We start from the raw sequence: 24582 nt of genomic DNA, 5'->3' as shown, positions 1-24582 counted from the left end.
TAACCAGCATCAGAAATCAAAGGTTCTTCAACGTTTTTCTCAGGTTGTTAAACCACTCATTTTGCACTGATTATGGTCCAGGTGGTTTCAATGCTTGGTGTCTTCCATTGCCTTCCTACATTTTCTACTGTCAATTCAGAAGCAGTAAGTTTTCCAACAAATAAGGGGGCTAGAGGGACACACACACCAAACTAAAAGGATAGCTTAGCTTGGTATGGTTGGTTGGCCTTGGCCAGGTGCCAGACACCCACCCAGCCACTCTTACCCCTCCTCCTTTACAGAACCTCCCAGGGAGGTGGTGGAGTCCCCATCCCTGGAGGTGTTTAAGAGTAGGGTTGACATAGCGCTTAGGGACATGGTGTAGTTCCCAGCTACACCATGTCAATGTTAGGTTAACGGTTGGACTAGATGATCTTCAAGGTCTTTTCCAACCTAGATGATTCTGTGATTCTGCAACAGGGGGAGAAAATAAAATTAAAAACCTCATGGGTTGAGATAAAGACAAGGAGATCACTTACCAGTTACCATCACAGGTGAAACAGGCTCAACTGGGGAAAATTAAATTACTGCCAATTACAGGTTTGGTGAGAAATAAAGGCAAAAAATGAAACACCCTTCTCCTACCCAGCCCTTTTCTTCAGGCTCAATTTCACTCCTTCATTCCCAACTGCTCTACCTATCCCCCCTCACCAAGTGGCAAGGATGGATGGGGGGGTTATGGTCAGTACATAACAGTTCCTCTCCGTCGCTCCTTCCTCCTCACACTTTTCCTCTCATCAAGAACGGGTCCTCCAGGGGCTGCAGTTCCTGCCAGGACACCCTGCTCCAGCATGGGCTCTCTATGGCTACAGTTCCTTCAGGGAATACCCAGTCGCTCCAGTGTGGACTCCTCCCTCCATGAGGTGCTCCATTGCAGTCCTCTCCGCAGGCTGCAGGGGAATACTGCTCCCCCTCCTTCTTCACTGACCTTGGTGCTCACAGCGTTGTTTCTCGGTTTTGTTTTGGTTGGTTTTTGGTTTTTTGTTTTTTTGGTTTTTTTTGGTTTTTTTTTCCCCTCACTCCTCAGTATATCTGTGCGGTGTTTTGCCTTTTCTTAATTACGTTTTACCAGCTGCACCACCACTCGGCGGAGGGGCTCAGCGGTGCGGCGCCGGCCGGAGCCGGCCGTGTCCAGCGCCAGCAGCGCCGGCCTCCCCCCGGGCACCGGCACCCAGCGCCCCTGGATTGGCAGAAGAAAGGGATTTCTTGCGTACACCAATTCACAGCTCATACACCAATGTGTTGTCCCGGGCTCTACTGAACCTCTTGAACAATCTGACACTAACGTGAGACTACAGAGAGGAGGAGCAAAAATAGCAGAGAACAGAAATTAGGAAGTAACACACTTTTCTTTGTAGAAATAATTCCCACTAGGAGAAACTTCTTGTTTTTTCACTCCCTTTCTTCTGTATGTGTTAAAACACACATACTTACATGCCATAAATTAAATCTGACCTTACCTCAGGCAGTTTGAACTTGAGCAGCCTGCGCTGTATATTTTGACATACCTACTCTGCACTGCAGATGAGCTATTCTCAAGTAATTTCTCCAGTGCATTCACAAAAAAAATGACTTTGTTAAATACCAGTCGGGTTGTTTTCATGACAATAATCACTGTATTGAGTGGCTGGTGCTTTACTTAATATCTGAAATCTCAAATAATATTTTTATCAGTATGCGAAGGCATCATCATGACAATACAGATTTGTTTTCATTCATCTTGGGGACATTTCAGTCTCTTCATAACAATACTACCTAAATCCTTCCCTAATCCTCAATATATTTATCTTCACAATATTGCTGGTGAAGCATCCTTGTCTTATTTCATAAATAACAAGTTACAGCAAAATGGGACGAGACACACATTCTCAAAAAAAAAAATCCAGCACTTGGGTTTAAAGTCTGGTCTTTAGTGATTTTTCTATGATCAAGCACAGCCTTATAAAGAAGAGGAATAACAAAATAATCTTTTACAAGAAAAGAATGAAATATCAGTATTGCATTGTCCCAGAGCAGCTACTTGTGGCTTGTTATACCATGTTTATGAAGGACTGTAAAAGACCCTGGAAACAAAAAAACCAAACACCACTAAATATGATGTATACCAGTCAACAAAAGCATTTCAAGTTCCAATAACATGGAACAATCCTTTTCATTTGTGATGTTTCTTGTCCATATAGACAAAAGCACTATATGCTTTCTTTTGGCCTTTTTTTTCCCTTTTTTTAAGAAAGGACTTCATTTACACAGTGTTCCCAAATGCAGAAGTTCTTTAGAATATTAGCTAGTAAGAGTAATCATTTCAATTTCAAAGGGAACATTTGCAATTGTGAAATATTAAAACCAAGTAATCCATCTAGGTACATGCATATTTTAACAAGAATACATACACTCTCAGGAAAGATTATGATTGACCAACAATGGAGTGAGTTTGGTAGGATGTCAGAAACTCATTTGGTTTCAAGGTGTGGAGCTTTTTTACATAGTATCAAAGTCTCAGAATCCTATGAAGTTGGCCAGAGTTTCTGACATCCTATTAAACTCACTGATGCACCACGATTTCACCAGGAGTAGCTAGCAGAGAAGTAATCTTGTTGATCTGATTATAGAATTTTGAATAACTTAAACCATTTAGGTCTAAGTGTCTTAGCATCCATCGTAAAACACAATTTTTGATATTTATAAAAAAACTTTTGCAGAATGTGTTGGAATCAAACAATCAAACTTCATAGCAGAACTTCATACGACATTTTGATGATTCAAATAGTTCTATGCATTAGGTGACAATCTTCAGATTTGCCTCCAAACTGCCTGAGATAAACTCAGTGTTTTCATTCTAGCTATCAGTAGAAGTAGCAGCACTATGCTGGAAAAAAATCAGCAAAAGCACACCACCAGCAGATGTAGTGCATGTTTAGACAGTTCTCTACACATTAGCTACCGCTGTGAATTTCTCCTCTTATATGTGCACTTACACATTTGGATTTGCAGATCCTCTTTATCAAATGTTAAAATGAAAATCTTCATTTCTCATAACAGAAATTTGCTTCCAAGCAAACAAACAACAGAACCTTTCCATATCCTACCACACAGAAATTCTTTTAGGCAAGTAAGGTCATAAACCTATCAGTTTACTATATGAAGATTACAAGTGAAGAAGAATGCCCTGAATTTTTTGGGGTAAAATCCAATGACAGCCTTTAATTCACTGGGCTGCACTACTTGATTTTTCATGTCAATTAAACTACCTTTAATGAAAATGAAATGAAAAAAGGGAACTGTAACTTATATCAAGATAGCTTGTTTCCCATATATGTCTAGATAACAAATGTGGGTGTACTCACCTGTCCCCCAGTTTTACTCAGCTCTTAGCTCTGCCCTTGATGTGACCAAGTGCCATGAATAATTTTAATTCTCATATATGCACAATTGGATTGATTAAGAAAAATTACTTTCATAAATCTTCTTCCAAAGATAACTAATTATGCACAAAATAGGCCAACCTACCTCTGATTTTCATTAATGAAAGATTATCAGAAAATGTGATGCTGACACTTCCATAAAGGAAGGTCAGATACCCTTCTCTAAATATAAAGTAAGCACAATTTGTCATATTGTTAATACTGAAAAAGAAACATGTTACGTGTTACAATCATGACTATCAAATTATCACAGTCCAATTAGAGATCAAAGAAACGTGCTGCATTTTTAGTTCTTCAGAACCAGCTAATAAGTAGTGATCTTTACAGCTGCTTGGCTTTTCTTTAAAAAAGCAACCCACAGATTATGCACCCTTAATTACATAATTATGCCTAGCAAACCAGAGGAAATAACAAAGAGCACCACTCTTAGATCTTACACAGCAGAACTTATCTCCCATACTCTCTTTTCTCTCTATCACCTGAACTCCCATTAATGTCAGCAGGAGTTCAATATGCTGGTTTTGCATGTGTAGCACCATTGGACATCAAGAGGAGTTCAGTCCATGTACAGAGATTGGAATATTAGTGTTCAGATATGCTGAGAGGCTTTGAGAGTTTAATTTCTGTCATCACTCAGAAATATATGCATAATGTGTTAGAGGCCAGAGAGAGAAATTGTACATCAAGTGTCTAAAAGTTAAATTTCCACTCTTTGTATTTACATGTGAATTTATATTTTGTCCACAATGCACTCAGAATAACAGAATCGTCTAGGTTGGAAAAAACCTTGAAGATCATCCAGTCCAACCATCAACCCAACATTAACAGTTCCCAACTACACCATATCCCTCAGCGCTATGTCGACCCGACTCTTAAACACCTCCAGGGATGGGGACTCCGCCACCTCCCTGGGCAGCCCATTCCAATGTCTAACAACCCGTTCTGTAAAGAAATGCTTCCTAATATCCAGTCTAAACCTTCCTTGGTTCAACTTGAGGCCATTACCTCTTGTTCTATCGCTTGTTACTTGGTGAAAGAGACTCATCCCCAGCGCTCTGCAACCTCCTTTCAGGTAGTTGTAGAGGGCGATGAGGTCTCCCCTCAGCCTCCTCTTCTCCAGATTAAACAACCCCAGTTCCCTCAGCCGTTCCTCCCACGACATGTGCTCCAGACCCTTCACCAGCTTCGTTGCCCTTCTCTGGACACGCTCGAGTAATTCAATGTCCTTTTTGTAGTGAGGGGCCCAAAACTGAACACAGTAATCTAGGTGCGGCCTCACCAGTGCCAAGTACAGGGGTAAGATCACTTCCCCGTCCCTGTTGGCCACGCTATTTCTGATGCAAGCCAGGATGCCATTGGCCTTCTTGGCCACCTGGGCACACTGCTGGCTCATGTTCAGCCGGCTGTCAATCAACACCCCCAGGTCCCTCTCTGACTGGCAGCTCTCCAGCCACTCCTCCCCAAGCCTGTAGCACTGCTGGGGGTTGTTGTGGCCCAAGTGCAGCACCCGGCATTTGGCCTTATTGAAGCTCATACAGTTGTCCTTAGCCCATCGCTCCAGCCTGTCCAGATCTCTCTGCAGAGCCTCCCTACCCTCGAGCAGATCAACACTCCCACCCAACTGGGTGTCATCTACAAGTTTACTGAGGGTGCACTCGATCCCCTCGTCTAGGTCATCAATAAAGATGTTAAACAGGAGTGGCCCCGAAACCGAGCCCTGGGGGACACCACTCGTAACCGGCCGCCAACAGGATATAAATCCGTTCACCACAACTCTTTGGGCCCGGCCATCCAGCCAGTTTTTTACTCAGCAAAGCGTGTGTCCATCCAAGCCTCGAGCAGCCAGTTTTGCCAGGAGAATACTATGGGAAACGGTGTCAAAGGCCTTACTAAAGTCAAGGTAGACAATTAATTTTCCATAATTTCCATAATTCCAAATTCCATACAAATTAATTTTCCATAAATGTAGAAATCATATATTATACTAGGTTTGACTCTAATGCAGATACTCAAACCAGTATATTCTGATAAGCATGACATGAAAAACTATTTGAATTTGTCCCTCTATGCGTATACCAGCCTCAAACTGGATGCAGGTATGAGCTAACAGGTAGTTAAATACTGGCCACTCTCTTCAGATGATCAGGAAATTTGCCTGTAGAAAACAGTTTCTATACTTTTTGTGATCTGAGCACATACGTGAGAGGAAATGGAAACATATACACAAAAAATTCACTGCACAATATTTTCAATCCCACCTAGAGTGAATACTAGCTGGTTACTCCCAAATATTTATCCTTTATGAAATGAGGACAAGTAGAATCCCCTAGTAAATTTTATGAAATTGTGACGTTTAATATCTCAGGCAATGTGATTTTTTTTTTTTTTTAAGAAAAAGTAGTGTGCTTGGCTCCAAAAGAGACCCCACGTATTTATCCCTTACTCTTCAACAGCAAGCTATTTCTGGAGTGTTTCCATTTTGAGTGTTCCTCCATGTTTGTATACCATGGAATAACACTGGCATGATCAGGTAATTGTAGTAACATCTAATATTTTTAATGTAGAGAAAGGATAATTTTTCTAGATGAAATAGGACATATTTCCAATATAGTGAGTTAGACTGATACTGAAAGTTCAGTTGTAGAGTTGTAGCTGTTGTAAATTTATTAGAATACATTATATTGAAACAACATTTCTTTTTGAGTAACTTTCTTTTATGGTATCGTTATGTGCTGATACTGGGGGAAAAAAAAACAAGACAGCTCAAACAACAAAACAGTACCAGCAGCAATAATATGTATCTCTAAGCAAGCACTAGATGGTTTGTAATGATTTGCACAGAAATGGATATAGCCTCCTACATTGTAGTTCTTGTTTTGCAGTATTTTTGTCAGCTATTATTTTATAACGACATACTGAGATGACACTTGCATAAGACCATACTATATTTATCTATTGTTTGTTTTTTTTTTTTTTTTCCTATCTAATCATTAAGTAAGTAATTCTTGCTCTGTTTCTGGCAGCTACTGATACTGAGTGCTCCAGAAGTAAGGCTGTCAGCTTGCTTGTGTACAATTTTGTTGTCTCTATGCAAAATTACAGAGTTGTATTTGTTGGTTAAGGAGGATCTTAACCTCACAGGCAAAGTTGGTGCCTACAGAATAGACTACTGCTACAGTTTCTAACATTTTCCTCTGATGCAGGGAGAAACTTTATTTTGGAGTCAAAGAAGGAAACTTTCAGATGTATCACAATCAGGACTGTACTGTCAGAGGTCCATATAAAATTTTAGCCTCTTTACAAAACACTGAAAATAACTCAGCTTTAGTCTTGTTAGAGGTTGGCAGTTAAACTTGCATAGGTTCCTCCTTCTCAGCATACTTAACGTCCAAAGAAGCAGAGCAGGACTCTCCCCATATATTTTTTCTGACAAGTTGATGAAGTTATGTGGTGTTTCTTAAGAAAATGAGACGAGAGAGTCTTACATTGCAGAAGTTTTTCTGGTAATGTGGAGCACAAAGAGAGAAAAACTATCTGATCTGAATGCTGGGAGATGAGAAATGAAAAGGAGAGTGGTAGGACTGGAAAGAGGAAGAGTAAGACTTAAATGTATGTAAACTCTGAGAGGAAGGTACAAAACCAAGTTGTATTTGAGAAATTCAGTGAGAGATGGAAGCTAATCTGGGAGAAAGAAGAGAGAGAAACAGGTTGCAGGTGTGGAAAACCTGCAATCTCTACACTACCCTATAGAATTTTGGTCTGACTCCAAGAACAAAATACTCCTCTGTTTTCAGACACACCAACTGGCTACCTATGCTATATCTTCTTTTTAACTGACTAGTCCAGAAACAGCCTGCTGTGGTTGTAACTGCTATTACCAGTTACTGTTATTGCTCACATGGCTAGAGGTTTTTTGTGCTGGGAATTCAGTTTGAAGGGAATCTAGTTTGGTTTGAAGCACCACATTTGATAACTTACAGGAGGGATCCACATAATGGAAATAGTGTTTTTGAAGACATTAAAGTTATATTAAAATATGGATGTTATAGTTACAAAGTCAAATATTCAAAAGTTAGGATCTCAAACAGAAGTGGCCCAGGGATATTGGCCTAATAAATATATTTAAACTCACTTTCTCTAATAGTATCTACTGTAAAACAGTTGCTAGGGTTTTTTTTTTTACTGTGACTTCCCTTAATATTATATGTCTTACCTGGTTCTCTTGTTGGTGCCACAAACAAATTTGCAGAACCTGCTCGAGTCCTTGGCGCTGATGTTTAAGAAATCTGTCCAGTTGCCGTCTCCTGTCTTGTAGCATTTCAAGGAGATTGTCAATTTTCAAGCAGCTGCTCTGGGCTCCCTGGATCATCTCCGGATTTGCATTTGGCCCCTCACATTTGAATTCTTCTATGAATTCAGTTAGCTCTTGGCTTTTGTTTAAAAGTGCAAGTGACTTTTCCAAAAGCTCTGTAAGAATAAAATTTCATAGGAAAAGAAACCAATGTGATTTGTAATTCTAGTAGTGTATTTCAAATATTACTCAAGTATTTTTAAAACTACCTATCTATTTGCATACATGAGCGTAATGTATTTTCATGCATTGCATGAACAGGTTGTAAATACTTACTTTAGAAGGTATGTGTCCTAAGGTATTTTCAACAGCTACATGCCTACAGTATACCTACAAAGATATAACAGTGTATACACATACATGTATGTACATATAATAGTATATATAAATAGACATATAACGATGCACTGAGAGTCATTGAGACAAAACCCAGATGTGATACTGTTTTCTCAAAATTGAGTTATTTGTGATGGTTTCCCAATCCTCAGGTAAGCTGAAGTGGAGTTTCCGACCCTGCTTTCTGTGTGGGTCAGAAACCTCTGTAGTTTCTCATTAGTGATGCAAGTAAAGTTTAGGTCTTTATGCCCCTCACAGAAGCTGAAAGGAAAAGTTCTCCTGTCTGGGGGCTGTTATAACCTTATGACTAAATAAGTCATGAAAATCAAGAACTCTTATCTTCTTTCCATAACCTCTACCTAGATACATTCAGGGTTAAAATTCAGTGCACTAGTACACTTTAATGACCTACTAGTCATGTCTGTGTCTTTGTTCCAGCTCCTTAAAGCCACATAGTAAAAGATCTAATGCACATAAAACAATCAGTATTTATAGGTCTTCCAAATGAAAAGGAAAAAGTTTGAGGTATAGAATGAGGAAGAAGGGGAGCCAAGCCAGAATAAGAGGTACACACACACATATATAAAAAGTTTTCAAGGAGCTTGTGAAGCAACCAACAACAGGCAGCAAACAGCTGAAACATTCATGTTCCCAGCTGAGTACCTCTATTGATGATTCAAAGTGAAGCACCCTAAATCTCCAACTTTCATATGGAGCACTTAGGGAAGATGCAGAAGTCAAATGCTTCCACTTCTCCAGATGCAAGGGCTAACAAGAGAGTGTAGTTTCCACAACTCACTGCAACAAGCCTGTCCATTTAACTTCTTGCCTTCCAGAAATGTTCCGTTTCAGCATTTTTGTCCATCCAAAATGGTATACATATAAAAATGAATGAGGGTAATTCATGTTTTCACCTTTTTTATTCTGATTTGAAATGCCTTTGTTTCAATTTTTTTTTTTTTTTTTTTTTTTTGGTGATAAACTACTCATCACATACTGGTAGAGCAAATACTTTATAAAGGATGTATTTTCAGCTATCTTACGTTGGAGTGGGTAGTCAGTATCCTTCTTGCAGAAAGAGATACAAACTCTTTTTTATCAAATATCACAATATCAGTTTTCAAAATTTGATGTGGTTAAGATAGATTAAGAAACCTGTCAATTGGAATGACTTTCCTTCATCTGAAGAAAGGCTCATTCCCATCAAAGCAGTCCTTCTCTGGCAAACCATTTGATTCTTACAGTTATAGACCCTCTCTTCAGCAATAAATTACTGCCAGATACTTCACGTTAAAATTGCTATACAGTGAGCACTTTGCTCCCATGAAGATTGAATTAGAAGCCCCAAAACCCATGTTAGAGTTACCTGAATTCAATTCTCTGTTCAGTCTCCTGAGAAGAATACCTGACATTCAAGGTAGCTAAAAATATTTAAGCTGGTACTCCACTAGTGAATAATAAAGTATTAATATTCTGCCAGTTGTTAGTAATCTTATAGCAAAATGTGGTTAAAATTACAAAGATGGAGTCTTAAGTCTTACAAAAAAATAGAGAACCACATGGAATTGCAAAAGTGTCTGAAGTAGCCACTTAATGAGATTGGTTTTGAGAAAATTTATTTTGCCCTTTTTGAATTGAGTACCATAACATGGTAGAAGATGCTTCACATGAAAATTTGAATGAACACTCACATAGAAGAATTTCCTAGGCAAACATATGTACAGGAAAGTTGTGGTGGAAGAGGAGAGAGCACCTTTTTTCCAAGAGTGTTACAGTTCTAGCTGCAGAACCTCTTGGAACAGATCGGACAACTCAATGGGGATGTGAAACACAGCCCCACTCCTCAAAGGCAGAAGCAAAATGCAGAGAACCACTGTAGGCAAATAGATTCTGAAGCTGGCTAGTTGCCACCTCTATCTCATAGCTCCCACCCTTGCTTCACCACTTCTGCTTCAAACCCCATCCCTAGGCAAAGGAAAGCAGAGGGCATACTTTTCCCCCGGCCATTCTCAAGAAACTGTAGGGCTCTGCAGGGGATTGTTACTAAAGCTGATTGGAAATTTTCTAATGGAAATTTTCCATAGGAAAATGCTAATTCATTGGTAGCTATGATAACTTTGATGAATTTTTCCATGAAACAGAACGATGGTTTTAGAACTTGCATGCCAAACAGCACTAAAAGTCAGGCTGGTTTCTTAATAGCTCATCTGACCTGGACTGCATTGAAATCAGAATATAAGCTTATCACTAGCTGCTCTGCAGCAACAAAGATAGCTCTCTCATGGTTCTATCTCAAAGCCAGGAGTTTTATATCTTTTGGGAGGCCTGATAAAGAGTTATTTCACCATTATATTTTTCCAAATAGAACATTTTCATAATTGTTCTAAGATTTTTTTTTTTTTTGTAAGTATGCACAGGAAGAGTAAAATCATCCTTTAAGCAGTTAGCACACAATCACACACCATCAGGAGTGGAATACTGTTTGTACCTTTTGTATGATGCTCTTGTTGCAGAAGGAGTTCTCTCAAAGAGTCAATATTGTCAAACTCTTGGGCATTTTTCAGGAAATCTTCCACTTGGTCAATTTTAACAGCAAACTGCATGAAGAAAACAGGGTGGGAAGAAGCACAGCATAATATTCTTTGCAGAACTTCATCATAATCTCTGTATTTAGGGAAAACTAATGAGGATTTGTAAAGTATTGGGAAAAGACATTTTTAGTGACTGCTAGGTACAGATGCTTTGTAGCCTCTAAGCACCTGGGTTTTTGAGGTTCTCATTGATTATGGGAACCCAGATTTCAGTTGCATACTCTGTAATTACAGTTTGTCACTTTATGAATCATCTTTCCTACATAGCCTTCAGACCCACTGAAAATAAAGTCTTATGGAGGAACTCGTTAATTTCAAAGCCTTCAGTAAAATGATTTAACATGAATGAAGCCTTTAACTTAGGTCTCCTTTCCAGAACCTCTTTCTAATGTTACAGTATTGAGGGAAAAAAACATTTAAGGGCAATATCAGACAGAGATACAATCTTCAAAGCAATCTTCTGAAGGCAGAAATGAGTAGCAAATTTAAGCTAACTAATATTATGGTAAACACAGTAATTAATTATAGTGGGAAAACAGCATCTCTGTAATGAAGACTGAAGTTAGATTACTCCTTTACATCTCATTTTTCCATGGGTTCCGTTTTTTAAATACTGAAACATGCTGTGTTTCAAGGAGATCTGGAGCAGATTTGGTAGTCTGCTGAGATTGTTAAAACCAAGATCGGAATTTTATTTGGAAGCCAAATAAATTCTTTGCACCTTTGCAGGTGCAATTCCAAGTATGAGTAGCTCAGAGTTGAGACACATGTTCTGCATCTTAGCCAATCTTTATTGATTCTACTGATCCTTTTCAAGAATGAAGAAACCAGTGGAGTTCAAACTTGTGTTTCAGCATAAGCAAAGATATTGAAAACTGTGGTGAAATTAAGGAAGATGAAAAGCAAGTTCTGCTTTTTCTGTCATTTACAGATTCACAGAATCACAAAATCATCTATGTAGGAAAAGACCTTGAAGATCATCTAGTCCAACCATTTCGGTTGTTCAACATTTATCTCCTTGATCTGCATGTTATAAAAGTCTGGTATCAACATTTGAGATTCGAGTTCTGATTTTCACTACAGACTATTCTTGAGATACATTTTGTGGTTTATCACAATAAAACAAAGATTTCCATAATCACAGGCTATCATTTAAAGAAAAGCCTTTCCATAACAAGTTTCAGCAACTCCTATTTAAATCAATATCGCATTTCTTCTTCCCTTCCATATATAACGGGTGTGATCTGTGCTGTGCTCCATCTGCTGCACTTTGTTTTAATGATATAAGCGTGTTGCAGGGGCAATTCAACTAGCCCCTTAAGGATTTATTCTGCACTAGGTTGACCTTTGGTAGTACAGAAGTTATTGTAGTGATACTTATGCCAACTCTGTACTAATTTCTTTGTATAATACACGTTGCCAGGACACAATAATTAGTAGATTGTTGATCTTGGAGTTCTTAGGACAGCTAGCAGTATAATGGTTGCTCCTGTAATTTATAGGTGGCACTGTACTATTCTAGAAACAAAATTATTAGAGAGAATTATTAAACTCTTCAAAGCACCAGGGATGTGGAGCAAATTGAATGTAAGGCTACACAGAGTGAGTGCACACTTCAGGACATGGAATCCCTCTCTGCTTTAGCTCCCTCTGTATCAGTGAATTGAGGATAAGACATACAGAGAAATGGGTAAACAGGGAAAGACAACACTAAAATCTGTCTCTGGGCTCACACAGTTGTCCTTTTTGCACATCTGCACAGGGAAGTCTCAGGTAAAGGACTGGCAAGTTAGTTAGACTAACATTTAGTTTGCATAATTACAATAGCTCTATGGATATTTCGGTGTAAAAATTTCAGTCACCAATCTTCAGTAAGTATTAGTGAAGGCACCTGAGAATTTAGTTCTTTCCATGCCAAATAAGTTGAATTATAAGAAATGAAAGATACTCTGCAGAATGTCTATAGCCACTGAATTACATTTTTAAAGCTTTGGCCCAGTTCCATTTTTCACTGTCATTTTCTGTCAAGTACAACTTTTGGAGACATTATGACTAGGATATTTCTTAAAGCCTACATGGATTTTTGTTCAGTTTCATCCTGATCTATCCAGAAGGTGGAAAAGGAAGGATACGTCTAGAGATTTCTTAATTGCTTCAACCTTTAGGAATTCAATGAACATATAGAAGAGTAAAATTACAGTGGACAGAGTACTGGTAAGATGCAGAAGGTTTCAAATTAAGAATAATTTTATTTAAATACAAACCTCCAGAGCATTTTCAAAGAACACTGAAGTAAGTTCCAGAAGCGCCTGTCGCTTCTCTAACATAATGATGAGGGCATCCCATGCATCCCCAAGGGTCTCCGCCATGGCATCATACACCTGACTCTTTTCTTTGTTCTCCTCTGCAGCCTTGTCTGCTTCATGCAGCAGGTCCCACACCTGGTCTTCCAAAGCCTGAGAAGAAAGAAAAAAAAAAAAAAAAAAAAAGAGAAATCTGGAAACAGAATCCAAAACACTGAAACACTGTGCTGATACTGGTGTCAGGATATATTTTCAGTGGGTCTGATAAACTACCCACAATTCTCCTATTCCTGCTTTATTTCCAGTTCCTAGTGATAGGAGTGCAGCTGTTCCTGCATGTTTCATAGCAAGCTTCTAAATTTCATTTGTGCTTATGAGGCAATATTTTTAGGAAATTTCATTTAAAAACAAGTGTTAAGAGAATTTATCTTTATATCGCTAATATTTAGATTCAAATGGGTTTACATCTCCTTAAACACAGATCTACATGGAAGTGGTAGCAATGCAGATGTTTTGAATCTTCTTTCATATGCCATCGTATTACATACCTGACATTACAAGCTTTCAATGCAATCCAGACAAGAGTAGCTTGAACATAGGCACCTATTCTCCAGAAAAACACTAAATTTATACAGTGTTTCAAGTTCAGCTCACGGCATTGCTCAAGCTGGCTGCCAAATAATAATACTCTATTGTCAAGAAAATTGTTCTACTGTGTTTCATTCCCTTTACTAATCTCACCATGAGAAAGATAACTGCTGGACCATCTGCAGTTTATGTTAAAAATCTTAAGTGTGTCAGAAAACTTGATTAGCATTTGTTCTATTCTTCCCCCCATCTCAGGTTTTATCATGAGTATGAATTAATAAAGTGCCACTTTCTTCTGTTATTATGGGTGCTATCAAATGAATGTGTAATGGAAAAGAAATCTATATTAGGCAAATTAAAATCTATGATAACTCATTCTCATGACACAGACTCTAATAAAGGCTAAAGAACTGGAAAACTTCAAATTCTTCTGATAGATCCAACTGAAGAGAGGAAATTGCAGAGAACTTTATTGTTCTAAACTCAGAACTATATCCCCCAGTCCTCCCCAGACCTTGCATACTACGCAGAAATGTCAGCTTGAACCAAAGAGGCTCATCAGTTCTAAAAGTAGTACTATGAGAACAGTATAATAAAGTATGGAACTTTTATTATTTCTTTGAAAAAAAATGGAATTAAATTATTTTATCTTAAATGTACAGGCAGCCAACTATGAAAACAAAGAGTGGTAAAATTAACAGTCATAAGAGAAACTCCAACAAATCCATCTTTTTCTACAGTATACAGAACAGTCATTATCAGCAACATGAATACATGCTTATTGTTTGGTGACAAACCCATCAAAGAGAGCATCTGATCAAAAGCCAGTGTTCTAGAGAACAATGCACACTCTATTTTATTTTCTGAATACCAGGAATGGGAACTGCTGCTTTCCAATCCTTCTGTAAAACCAGTTCTTTTTGTTCTGTTGAATCCCCATCCTGATTGCCTCATAATACGAGAAGAAAAGCTCAAATCCCTCAAATGCTACTTGTTCTGTATTTAAGCAGAAATCTAATTAACATTTATTTTAAATGATGCGTTGACTTTAAGTAAGGTCATTTGCATGGAGTAGATACTGTCACACAGATGTAACTATTGATAGCAACTGTTTTATGTCTCCATTATACCACAACGAGACAAGAATCAGATCAGGAAAAAGAGTTGGCCTTAGGAATCTAATCACAAGTACTCCAGTCATCTTTTATTCAAAAATATTTATCTAGCTGACAAGGTAACTAAGGGTTGCTGCAGGTGTTTTTCTAGTCTTATGTGCAGCAGTCAGAATCCTTATTACTAGAAATAAAAAAAGAACAGCACTAACTCATGATCATTTTTAAACCACAGAGATTATATGGTTTAACAATTAATAAAATTTAAAACCCAGCTTCAAAACAATGAGAATGGTAAGTTAATGAACTGAGTTCATGAAAATGTCAAATGAAAATCAATCTTTCACTGCAATCTTTAACACAGTTCTTTCAACTTCCTTGTTTGGTTGGTTTTTTAATTGGTTTGCATCGTTATTTCTCAATTACTTGTATACTGTCAAAGCTATAAAAATTATGTTGTCCATGTGATACTGGATTTTCCTAACTATGGGCACAATCTCTTCAGAGCCAGCTAAGCTTTGATTCTTTGTTCAACCTGAAAAAAAGGCTAAAATCCAAGTACTAACTGCCAAATGCTACCTGTGTTGGATGAATCCTGGCTAACAGACCTAAAGGAATTTTGTTTTATTTCCTAGCACCTAGAAGAAAAGATCTTGTGAAAGTCTTGTGGAAGCTTTAAGGTCAATGTGTAGAATAAAAGAAATATCATGACAGAAGGTGAATGAATGAAATACACAAGGATGTGACTTCATCGTCCTGTGACAGCAAGGTAAGATAAGGTTAATGTAGACATACTTCAGAGCACTTACTAGATATGGCTGAAAATGCTTTAGCAATATTTTTGATGTAAAATGATTTTCAAACTTCTTTATGCCAAGCATTGTCTTTTAGCAGTTAAGTTTGACTTCATTTGAAAAAGTGAATGCCATAAGCTAAAAAATAAAACCATGGAGAATTCTGCTGTCATGACTCCATTCGTTATGTCCACTTTCCTTTATTTGTTGGGTTTCCTAATTGTGACACTTCTTTCAGACATCACAGAAGTTCAGCAAAAGGAGACTATATCTTATTATTGAGAAACATAGGGATAGGATGTAAGGAATATTGACTTTTAGTGGAGAATTAAGTTATGAGACACCTGAAAGATATTCCATAAAATGACATCAGAATTCTACATGTTCAGTTAAAATCATTCTGCTGAATATAAAAAGCTCACTTTAAGGCCAAGTGATGGCTAGAAAACAAATCTGGAAATTTAATATGCTAGCAGTCAATGTTTTCAGTTAAAAATGACAAAGTCAAGGATTATTTTCCTTGATATTTGTCGAGGAACTGAGAAATTAGGAAAAAGGTAGTATATACTATTCCTACCTCTCTTAAAAAACAGATTATGGTTTACTGAAAATAATTAATGTTTGGGGTTTTTTTCCCACTGGTAACTGCCTTCAGAAGTAACCTACAGGCATGATGGCTACTTAATAGGGCACATCTTTGTCTACATTGTTCACTTGTTTGAGAAAACTGCATTTTAGATAAAATCTTGAAATCTCCAATGGTCAATGCAATACTAACAGTAAGAAAGAAGTTACTTCACCTGGAAGGCCACTTTACCCATCTTTTCAGGCCCCATCCTCTCTTTCCCACTTGCTGGTTAACTTCAGACATGTGGGATTTTCACAATACAAAACCTATCAAGCACATCAAAGGCAAACCTCCATTAATAGTGCGCTCACATTTCTGTTGTGTTATATAATGCTAGTAGAATTGGTAGATTCATGTGTTGTTTTGTTCCCATCTTACTAATTATGCCACTAAATTTGTTTCTAAGGTTTTGCACATGGAATACTAATGAACAGTTTCTTTAACTGAAGCCATTTGCCAGTAGGTAGATGAGCACACATAACTATAATATGCTGCTCTTCAAACAATCTATACATTTAATATATTTCAGTCTTCCAATTATTTCTAATGCCAGCTATTCCTGTTCTCATTCATTACATTTCATAGACAATATAAAGGCTGGATATGACATTTACATTCCTTCAGAACAGACCTCAATTCTCAAAATATATTTTGAAAACACAGCCAGGCTGCTTGCAAGATGATTTTAAAAGGCAATCCCAATAAAAGCACAGTATAAAACAATGTTTTTGTTACCATGAAGACACAATGAAGGATAATTTGACTAGTTTTTCAGACACATAAGAGAGAAATTTATTACTAATGTTCCATGTCACACTGCTTTGTTATCTGTCCAATTTCAACAGAATGATCAATATTTTCTAATTATATATGATAATATAACATGAAACGCCTAGAGCTCTGCTTGTCTACAGGACACAGAAAAATGTTTCATTCTTTCCTAACAGTTCAACTTACTCAAAGTGATAGCACTCAAGACCCAAATTCAGCACTAACACTATTTTACATTTAGAAAAAGACTTTTCTAGAAGAGTCATTAATTAGGATATAAGGTATTAATTTCTAAAAAGCTATAAAAACAAAAAATAAATAAGGTCTATGTATTTCATTCATTATTTCAATAGTTTAAGTACTGATAAATGAAGACATATGAAGAGACCATGAAAGGGAAAACAAAATAACAAAGGTTTCCTGTGCAGACTGGGTCATTCTCCTTTCTTGTCATTTATCACCCAACACTAGGAAATAGCTGTTACATCCTAAAATTTGTTTTAAAATAGACCTAAATTTAGGACTATCCTACAACAAATTACCTCAGTGATTTTGATTCACTTGGTACATAGGAAGTGCAAGTTCATATCAATGTTCAAATACTAAACATCAACTCGCTTTTATTCAGTGTTAAAGTTTTTGTTGTTCAGATTGTTCCAAAATTTGGTGAGAAGACTGGAAACCATTGAGGATACTTGCTTCTCTGGACAGCTAGCTACCCTCAACAGGTGAGGGATAAACCAAACCCACAGTTTTAACAGTTGATGCCATGGGTGAGATTCTCATGCCCTTACTTTCCAGCCATTTCAAGAGGCTCGCAGAGAGTTGGAGTCCTTGAAAGTCCCCAGTTTATTTCTAACCTGCAAAGTGTGACTCTAGTGAAGAGGGAAACCATGAGATTGTTTCTTAAAGCTGTCATTTGCCTGGTGAGGGCAGAAGCATAAAGCAGTGTGGAGTGTACAGACCACTCAGCCTCAGAGGTAGTTATTACTGAAAAAGCCATTTGTCCTGTTTCTTTGCTCCCTCCATGTTTTGTTCAAAGTCAGTTCAGTAGATGTTCCAGCCCAGGGCTGAGATAATCCAAAGACAGCTTGTTGCTCCCCATATTACTTCCCTCTCTGCTATGAGTGCTGCACTTCATCACAGATTCTTATCCCCAGAAGGTTCTAAAGAATGTGAAAGGCCATGTAATTTAATTTTAGCTACTAACTTAAAATTATTTCATAACACACAGTTTACACTTATTTATAGGTAGGCATTTTTAGTTGTAGTCTATAGGCTACAAAGTTGCTGTCAATGATGAGATATTTGTGTATCTCTGCTGCTACAGAATTCTCTCATTTCAACATTATGTTGTGTACATATGTTATGTAGCTAAGATTGGCTTTAGGGAAAAAAAAAAAAGAGACCTTCTACTGCAAGGAGCATACCAAGGCATGAACTATTCACAATATTTCTAAATCTTGGTGAATCTTATGCAGAGCTGCAAAAAGTTGCACTGAAGTATGTGCATCTGATCTTCACATTTCATTTCAGTGTAATCTTCAGTAGGAAAGCTACTGAATTTATGGATTTTAAACTCCTCAAGCCAGTTTCTGTAGCAATAAAAAAGAAAAAAAAAAAAAAGACAAATCCTAAACATATCTTATAGCCTGATCAAGCCTGAATAGTCAAGTCAAACTTGCTCCGTAGTCAAATATTCTGGAATTGCTTAGACTACAAGAAGATCATGTCAGCAGTACACAGAAAATGGCATTTCTCTGTGCGTTGTAAACATCTGTTCACTTTTACACCTGGCTGTACATAATCCCAGCTGAGAAAAGGAAAGAGGAAACAGAAACCAGACAGGAGAACCTGGGACAGAAGTGCATTTCTGAGCCATAAACACGTGGGACAGGTGCAAGAGCTTCCCCTCCAATTATCTCACTATAAAACTGGATCAAAGTGGTGAGTTAACAATATGTTGAATACCACTGCTCAAAGATTTACTGCTGATTGTCTTTAAACTTTTTTTTTTTTTAAAGTCACTGTAGATCGCCAAGATCTCATTGTACTGTATTAAATTGAAATTAACCCCTCTCTTTGCTTGGAAAGTGTACTCCCAAAGAATCATTTATAAAAAAAAATTACCAGGTAGAAGAGCTGTGGGATATTTGACAAAATTGTACCACAACAACTCAAACTGTTTGAAACTCATGTCACTCTGCAAGAATCATACTTTTATACAAGAGTATATGTTTCAAGAACCGTATTTACTGCAGTAAGTCCTAGCACTAAATTTACTGTGACTGTAGCCATCTCTAGTTTAATCAAGGCCTCTCCTGTTTCTTAAGCTTGTCTCCTGTCCTTGCCAATTTGAGTTATCCACAGTGCTGCCAGTTTGCAACAGTATTGTTTCAGAGAAAACAATGCTGCTATGGGTAAGTCCACTGTGGTATCTGTTTTGAGTGCAGCTGGTGAAGACATGCCTAAGGTAAATTTTAAGTCACGCAGTGTCAGTAGCCTAGAACTCAGTGCTAGCAGAGTACTTCTCAGGTTGTTTTTACTGCTTTCACTGGGGTTGTATCTTCACTAAAAGCATTTCTGCCATCTGCACTGTAAATTCTTTAGTACAGTGCAGCTCAAAAAAGATCTGAGAACCATCCTATTGCAACTTACCGCTTCTAGCCACAGGGTGCTTGGAATTTAGTGAAGCATTACAGGGCTTTGAGCACAAGAAATGCACCAGTTGCAAAATGAATGAACCCTGTTCTTGATGGACATAGAATGATTCCTAGAAAGGTTCCTAAAGGTATACAACTAAGGTTTGGTTTTAGTGAAAGCGGCAGGTAATTGTGGTTCATACTACTGCTGCTACACTGCTGGCTATGTCTGAGATGGTATCACAGATGTCTACACAAGGTGTAAGCATAACATAGACCTGCTGTCAGAACTCAGAATATAACATTCAAAATAGAAACAACATAGGTTTCCAATAATCCAATTACTATGGGTAACATAGTATATCCAGAAGTTTTTCATTACCATACACAATACTGTTTAAATTCTTCAGACACCTTTCAACTGCTACCTGAACTTACTCTTTCTGGTTGAATAGTTTCATGGTCCCACCTTCATTCACTCATATACAGAAGAAATTGTTAAATACGGAGTCCAGTTAGAGTTTTGGCATTGTCTTCAGCTTGCAAAACTGCTCATTGCTCACAACCACTTACATGTAAATACACAAGAATATCTAAAGTTACTGGCATAGTCAAAGAAGTATAATTGTAGCTTATACAGCTAGAATTATTAATAGACTTATTTGACCTAATCCTACTCTATAAAGTGTAATTTGGTTTCCTTATTTATGCTTTCAGTGCAATGTGAATTTTAACTCATAGATTTTCATTGCTAAAATTCGATTTAGCTAAAAAAAACCCAAAATGTAGTGCAGAAAATGAATTATACTGGAGTTCTTATCAAATCCACACTCATTCCACAGCTGATGAGATGTTTTTCAGGCAGTACGTATTATTCATAGAAAATAAAACAACTGCTTTCTTGGCTCTGGAGCCAAGGAACTGCCTTGCTTTAACCTTTGTACAACACATTTAAGAAATGCTTAAAATCATTATAGGTTTTGGTTTCCTTTTTGCTATATGAAAAACCTGTCTTTCAGCAAAACTGCTAATGTTCAATTCACTCATATTTTTATGTAGTTTAACTTAAACAACTTTTTAAAAATATCTAGCAGTTTCTCCCAAACCAATAAAGTTTTCTTGTATAATAAAAAAGGTGTGCAGTGAGCAGCATTTTACCCTTCCTGGCCAATGAAAACACATTGATCATTTCTGCTCTTCTTGAGATGGCAAAACTTCACACTAAATCTGACTTTCAGTAGCTTCAAAAAAGTACCAAGTACTGGATGAACAGACAGAATAAATCATTGCCTTCTTGCACTGGCAACTCGGAAATAGTGCTAAAACAATGGCAGAGTCATTTGGGTAGCTCATGCAAGGCTGCTCCTGGGCATCTCTCTTACAGACATAAACTGCTTGTAGCAGACTCTGCACAAATAATCATTTTTCTAACAAATGCTTGAAGGCATTTAATAGGAGGATAGTCAGTGAATATCTCAAACTAAGCAACCATCCTGGGGTGCTGCATCTTCAAGTACTTTCAATTCAACATTGTTTATGCCAACTAACTGAATTGATGAATAAAAATTACTTCTTTTTTTTTTTTAAACTTCCCATTATAATTATTGCAATCATTCACAGAAGTATCTGATTTGGAATTTGTTTGTTAGCTGAAAATCACTGCATAGCATGTATAGCTCCATGGTCCTTACAGGCTTTTTTCAGACTTAGATATAGTAATTTTATTTTGCAGAACATGGCCAAATAACAATGTTTATTAGCATATGCAAATCCACTCTCCTACCTCTGTATCCTAATATTTGGTTAGCCTATTTTCACTCCAAAGCATAAGCATTGATCCTTAGGGTGCAAGGAAATCGATGCTGCTTTAGCTCTTTTGGTGTCCCCTCTGACTTTCAAAGAGGCTAGAGCAGCTAACGCCTGGAAGCATTTAACCAGATGGTGATTTGCTTAATTTCTTAAGTTTATTAATTTTATTGAAAGTTTTACTGAAAATTTACTTGAGTTGGTTCAAGGAAACACAAAATTCATTTTGTGTTAGACCACAACCAGCACTTAAAAAACAAACCAAACTAAACTAACAACAAAGCCCCAGCAGTAGGTGGGTGGAATTTATGCTGCCCTTTGACAGGCTATTTTAAAGAAAAGAGCGCTAAAGATAACTTTTAACTCATCTGGGCTGCTGAGGAAATTCAGAAGATTCCCACATGACCTGGGAAAGGTGATGTCCTACAGACCTCTCCCACCATACTATTGGAGACCCAGGATCTGAATTTATCTCATCAGGAATACTTGTGACTCTAAACTGGATTTGGTCATCAGTGTTTTTTCACACTCAGGTAATAGCGATTAAATTGCTTTCATACTCATGATGGTTGTTTGAATCATCAGAAAAAAAACATACTGAGAAGCTAGTTCATGAAACAAGTAATGGGAGACTTTATAAAACATTTTTATCTTTTTGAGTATCCATACACTTACCACTAAAATACCACATCTCCAACATTATCTACGTTGTTCAATTTAAGCAGTTGCTCTCCTGTGGTATTTACTGATTCAATATATTTATGAGAATCTTGGTCTTTTTGCTAATCCAAAAAACCCATTTTTTTTAGCCCACACTAAGAAATAAGATGATACTCTTCCCTTTGATATCCCTACTAGGCACCTACCTTCAGTTTGATGTCAGCTTTTTTCAGTATAGATGACCAGAATCCTAAATTTCCAGTTGTACTTCCTAATTCTCTTCAGAATAGTTGCAAGTATCGGATCCTAGACTGTTTCCAGATCCATGGTGGTTAACAGCTGTTCCACAGTCAAGTAGTAAACTTAAGGCCACAACAGAAATACTTGCTATTCACTTTAACTGCACAGCCTTATATCTGGATTGTTGAACTTTACAATATTTCTGTTCTTATACTACCTAAGTTCTTCTTCTGCCTCCTCTTGATCCTCTTCCTTTCACGATCAAGTTCATCATTTCATAATGAGGTTCATGATCAGATTGCTCCCAATGAGCGATATTGTCATCAGAACTGGATATCGGATTGCTCTGGAATGAGAAAACTTTGGAAAACTCTCCGTCTTTTGTTCCTTTTCCCATCTATTTCTGTCATTGTTATTTCTTGAAAAACAGGTAGGGCTTGTCGAACTGTTTGAGAAGACTTGCATGCGCACTGACTGGAGCACACATTTCTCATAATTATGGAATTATACCTAGCTTATCTTTAAACCCTAATCCTGCTCAGTGGTTTCTTTCCTTCTTCCTTCCCTCTATTTCATTATTATTTTGGGCCAAATTTCACACTTCAGCTCGTATTTGATACAGGGAATATTGTAACTTGGAATTTTCAGGGGTGTATACTATCCTCCTCACTGAGATGCTGCTAAAATTAATCTTTGTTTATAGGTAGTACTGAAATTATACAACACAAATAGTTATTAACTTGAAGCTCAGAAAGCAGTCAAACTATTTTGAGACAAATACTATTTCAGAAGAATTTTATTTATGCAAATATTGAAACTGATGTGTGAGCTGAACTAACATTGAAAAAAATATTTATTAAATCATTTTTTTCCCTTTTTTTTCAAATCACTTGCAAAAAATCAGCTTTCCTTTATGATGAAAATGCAGCTGCACTTTGCTGCTAATTTTACTGTTGGGCACTTCGATAATTACTTGTAAATAATTCAGAAGATCCTAACAATCATTTCTTCCATAACAAAATTACTGAAAAATAAGCATTATAAAAATATTTTTACTTGAAATAGCTGACTTATTTAAAATATAGAAAATGCAAAAAAATGAGCATATTATATGATTGGTTTTTGAAGAATGTCATTTTCTCATTTGTTTTTCTTAGATATTAGCATATAAATTACTGTTTTGCAATTTATGCTCTGTGAATTGAAGTAAATAAAATAATTAGGAGCAATCTTCAGGTTCATGAGCCAAATTAATAACAGTGTTGATTTTAAACTTAAGTTTATAGGCTAGATTTATTTCTGGTTTGTAGTGGTTCTGCCACAGTCTCTTTCATGATAAAAACCAGAACTTTGGAAGCAAACCAAGAATGCCACTGTTTGTCTTAGTGGGGATTTTAACATTTTCATATCCAAAAGCATGGCAACACATGCACATGCAGAGTCATTCGTTTTGTTTTTTTGTTTGTTTGTTTTTTTTAAATGATCCAGAAAGAATTAATATTGGGAGATTCGATCACTAAGACAGAATGTTATCTCCAGACAGGGCTTCTGCTGGATACAACTGTATTATGGAGAACAGAAGAAAGGCAGAGAAATGCGTATGCACATTGCAATCAATATCATTTTACCTCCCGGAAGCTTTGTCTCTCAAGTTTTTCTGGTTTTGATTCTTCTCATATTTTTTTTTATATTGTAAAGAATGAGATATCAAAATATACATATACATATATTTACATTTCCAGAACTTATAAACCTGCTAAACAAGCATGAGGCAAATGTTAAGAAGGAGACTTGCTTGAAATCACAGAAGTTGATATTTTCAAAACAACTTACTGCTCATATAGTCTAATTTAGCAAAAGAGAAATAGAATATGTTAGTTTAGAATCAGAGTATTAGTTGAGGCTACTGAAGGGTCAAATCACAAAGAGAAAGGGCTATGATTCCAAACCTGAAAACATTTATGTTTAATTCTTAACCATGTTAAAAGAAACATTTTATTTCAGTTCATGGAACCTGAAACAGTGAATATATGTAAGTGTTGGCAGCATCTAGACCTGTCAGATGAATTCATCACTTATAAAAGAATAAGTAATTCTTTAATACTTACAAACACCAAATTTATGTCCAAAGGATAACAAATCTGTAAGCTTGCCTAGAACAAGTGACAAGCATATACGAATTTTTCTTATCAATTAGGCATCAGTGAACAAAACTAAGAAAATGAACTGTAGTTTACCTCTTAAATCACTGTTGCTAAACAAGTTTCATTGATCTTCTGGGCTGCTAGTAATCAGTATG

The 24582-nt window shown here is 36.9% G+C and overlaps 1 protein-coding gene across 7 annotated transcripts in view; it reads right to left on the bottom strand.

Annotated features, from left to right (window-relative positions):
- Positions 1-24582, bottom strand: part of CCDC141 (coiled-coil domain containing 141) — a 96454-nt gene that overhangs the window by 64963 nt on the left and 6909 nt on the right. For 6 of the 7 annotated variants that reach the window (XM_074873082.1, XM_074873080.1, XM_074873081.1 and 3 more), the window contains exons 4-6: positions 13004-13195; positions 10637-10745; positions 7675-7928 (exon numbers count right to left, since the gene is read on the bottom strand). In XM_074873082.1, coding sequence (XP_074729183.1) covers positions 7675-7928; positions 10637-10745; positions 13004-13195 — 555 coding nt within the window. Of the gene's footprint in view, positions 1-7674; positions 7929-8088; positions 8126-10636; positions 10746-13003; positions 13196-24582 lie in introns of those variants that run through there. The other variant, XM_074873083.1, reaches the window with a different exon arrangement.

This window comes from Strix uralensis, chromosome 6, assembly GCF_047716275.1.
Source record: "Strix uralensis isolate ZFMK-TIS-50842 chromosome 6, bStrUra1, whole genome shotgun sequence".
In the NCBI taxonomy this organism is placed as follows: domain Eukaryota; kingdom Metazoa; phylum Chordata; class Aves; order Strigiformes; family Strigidae; genus Strix; species Strix uralensis.
This window is presented reverse-complemented; position numbering and strand designations above follow the sequence as displayed.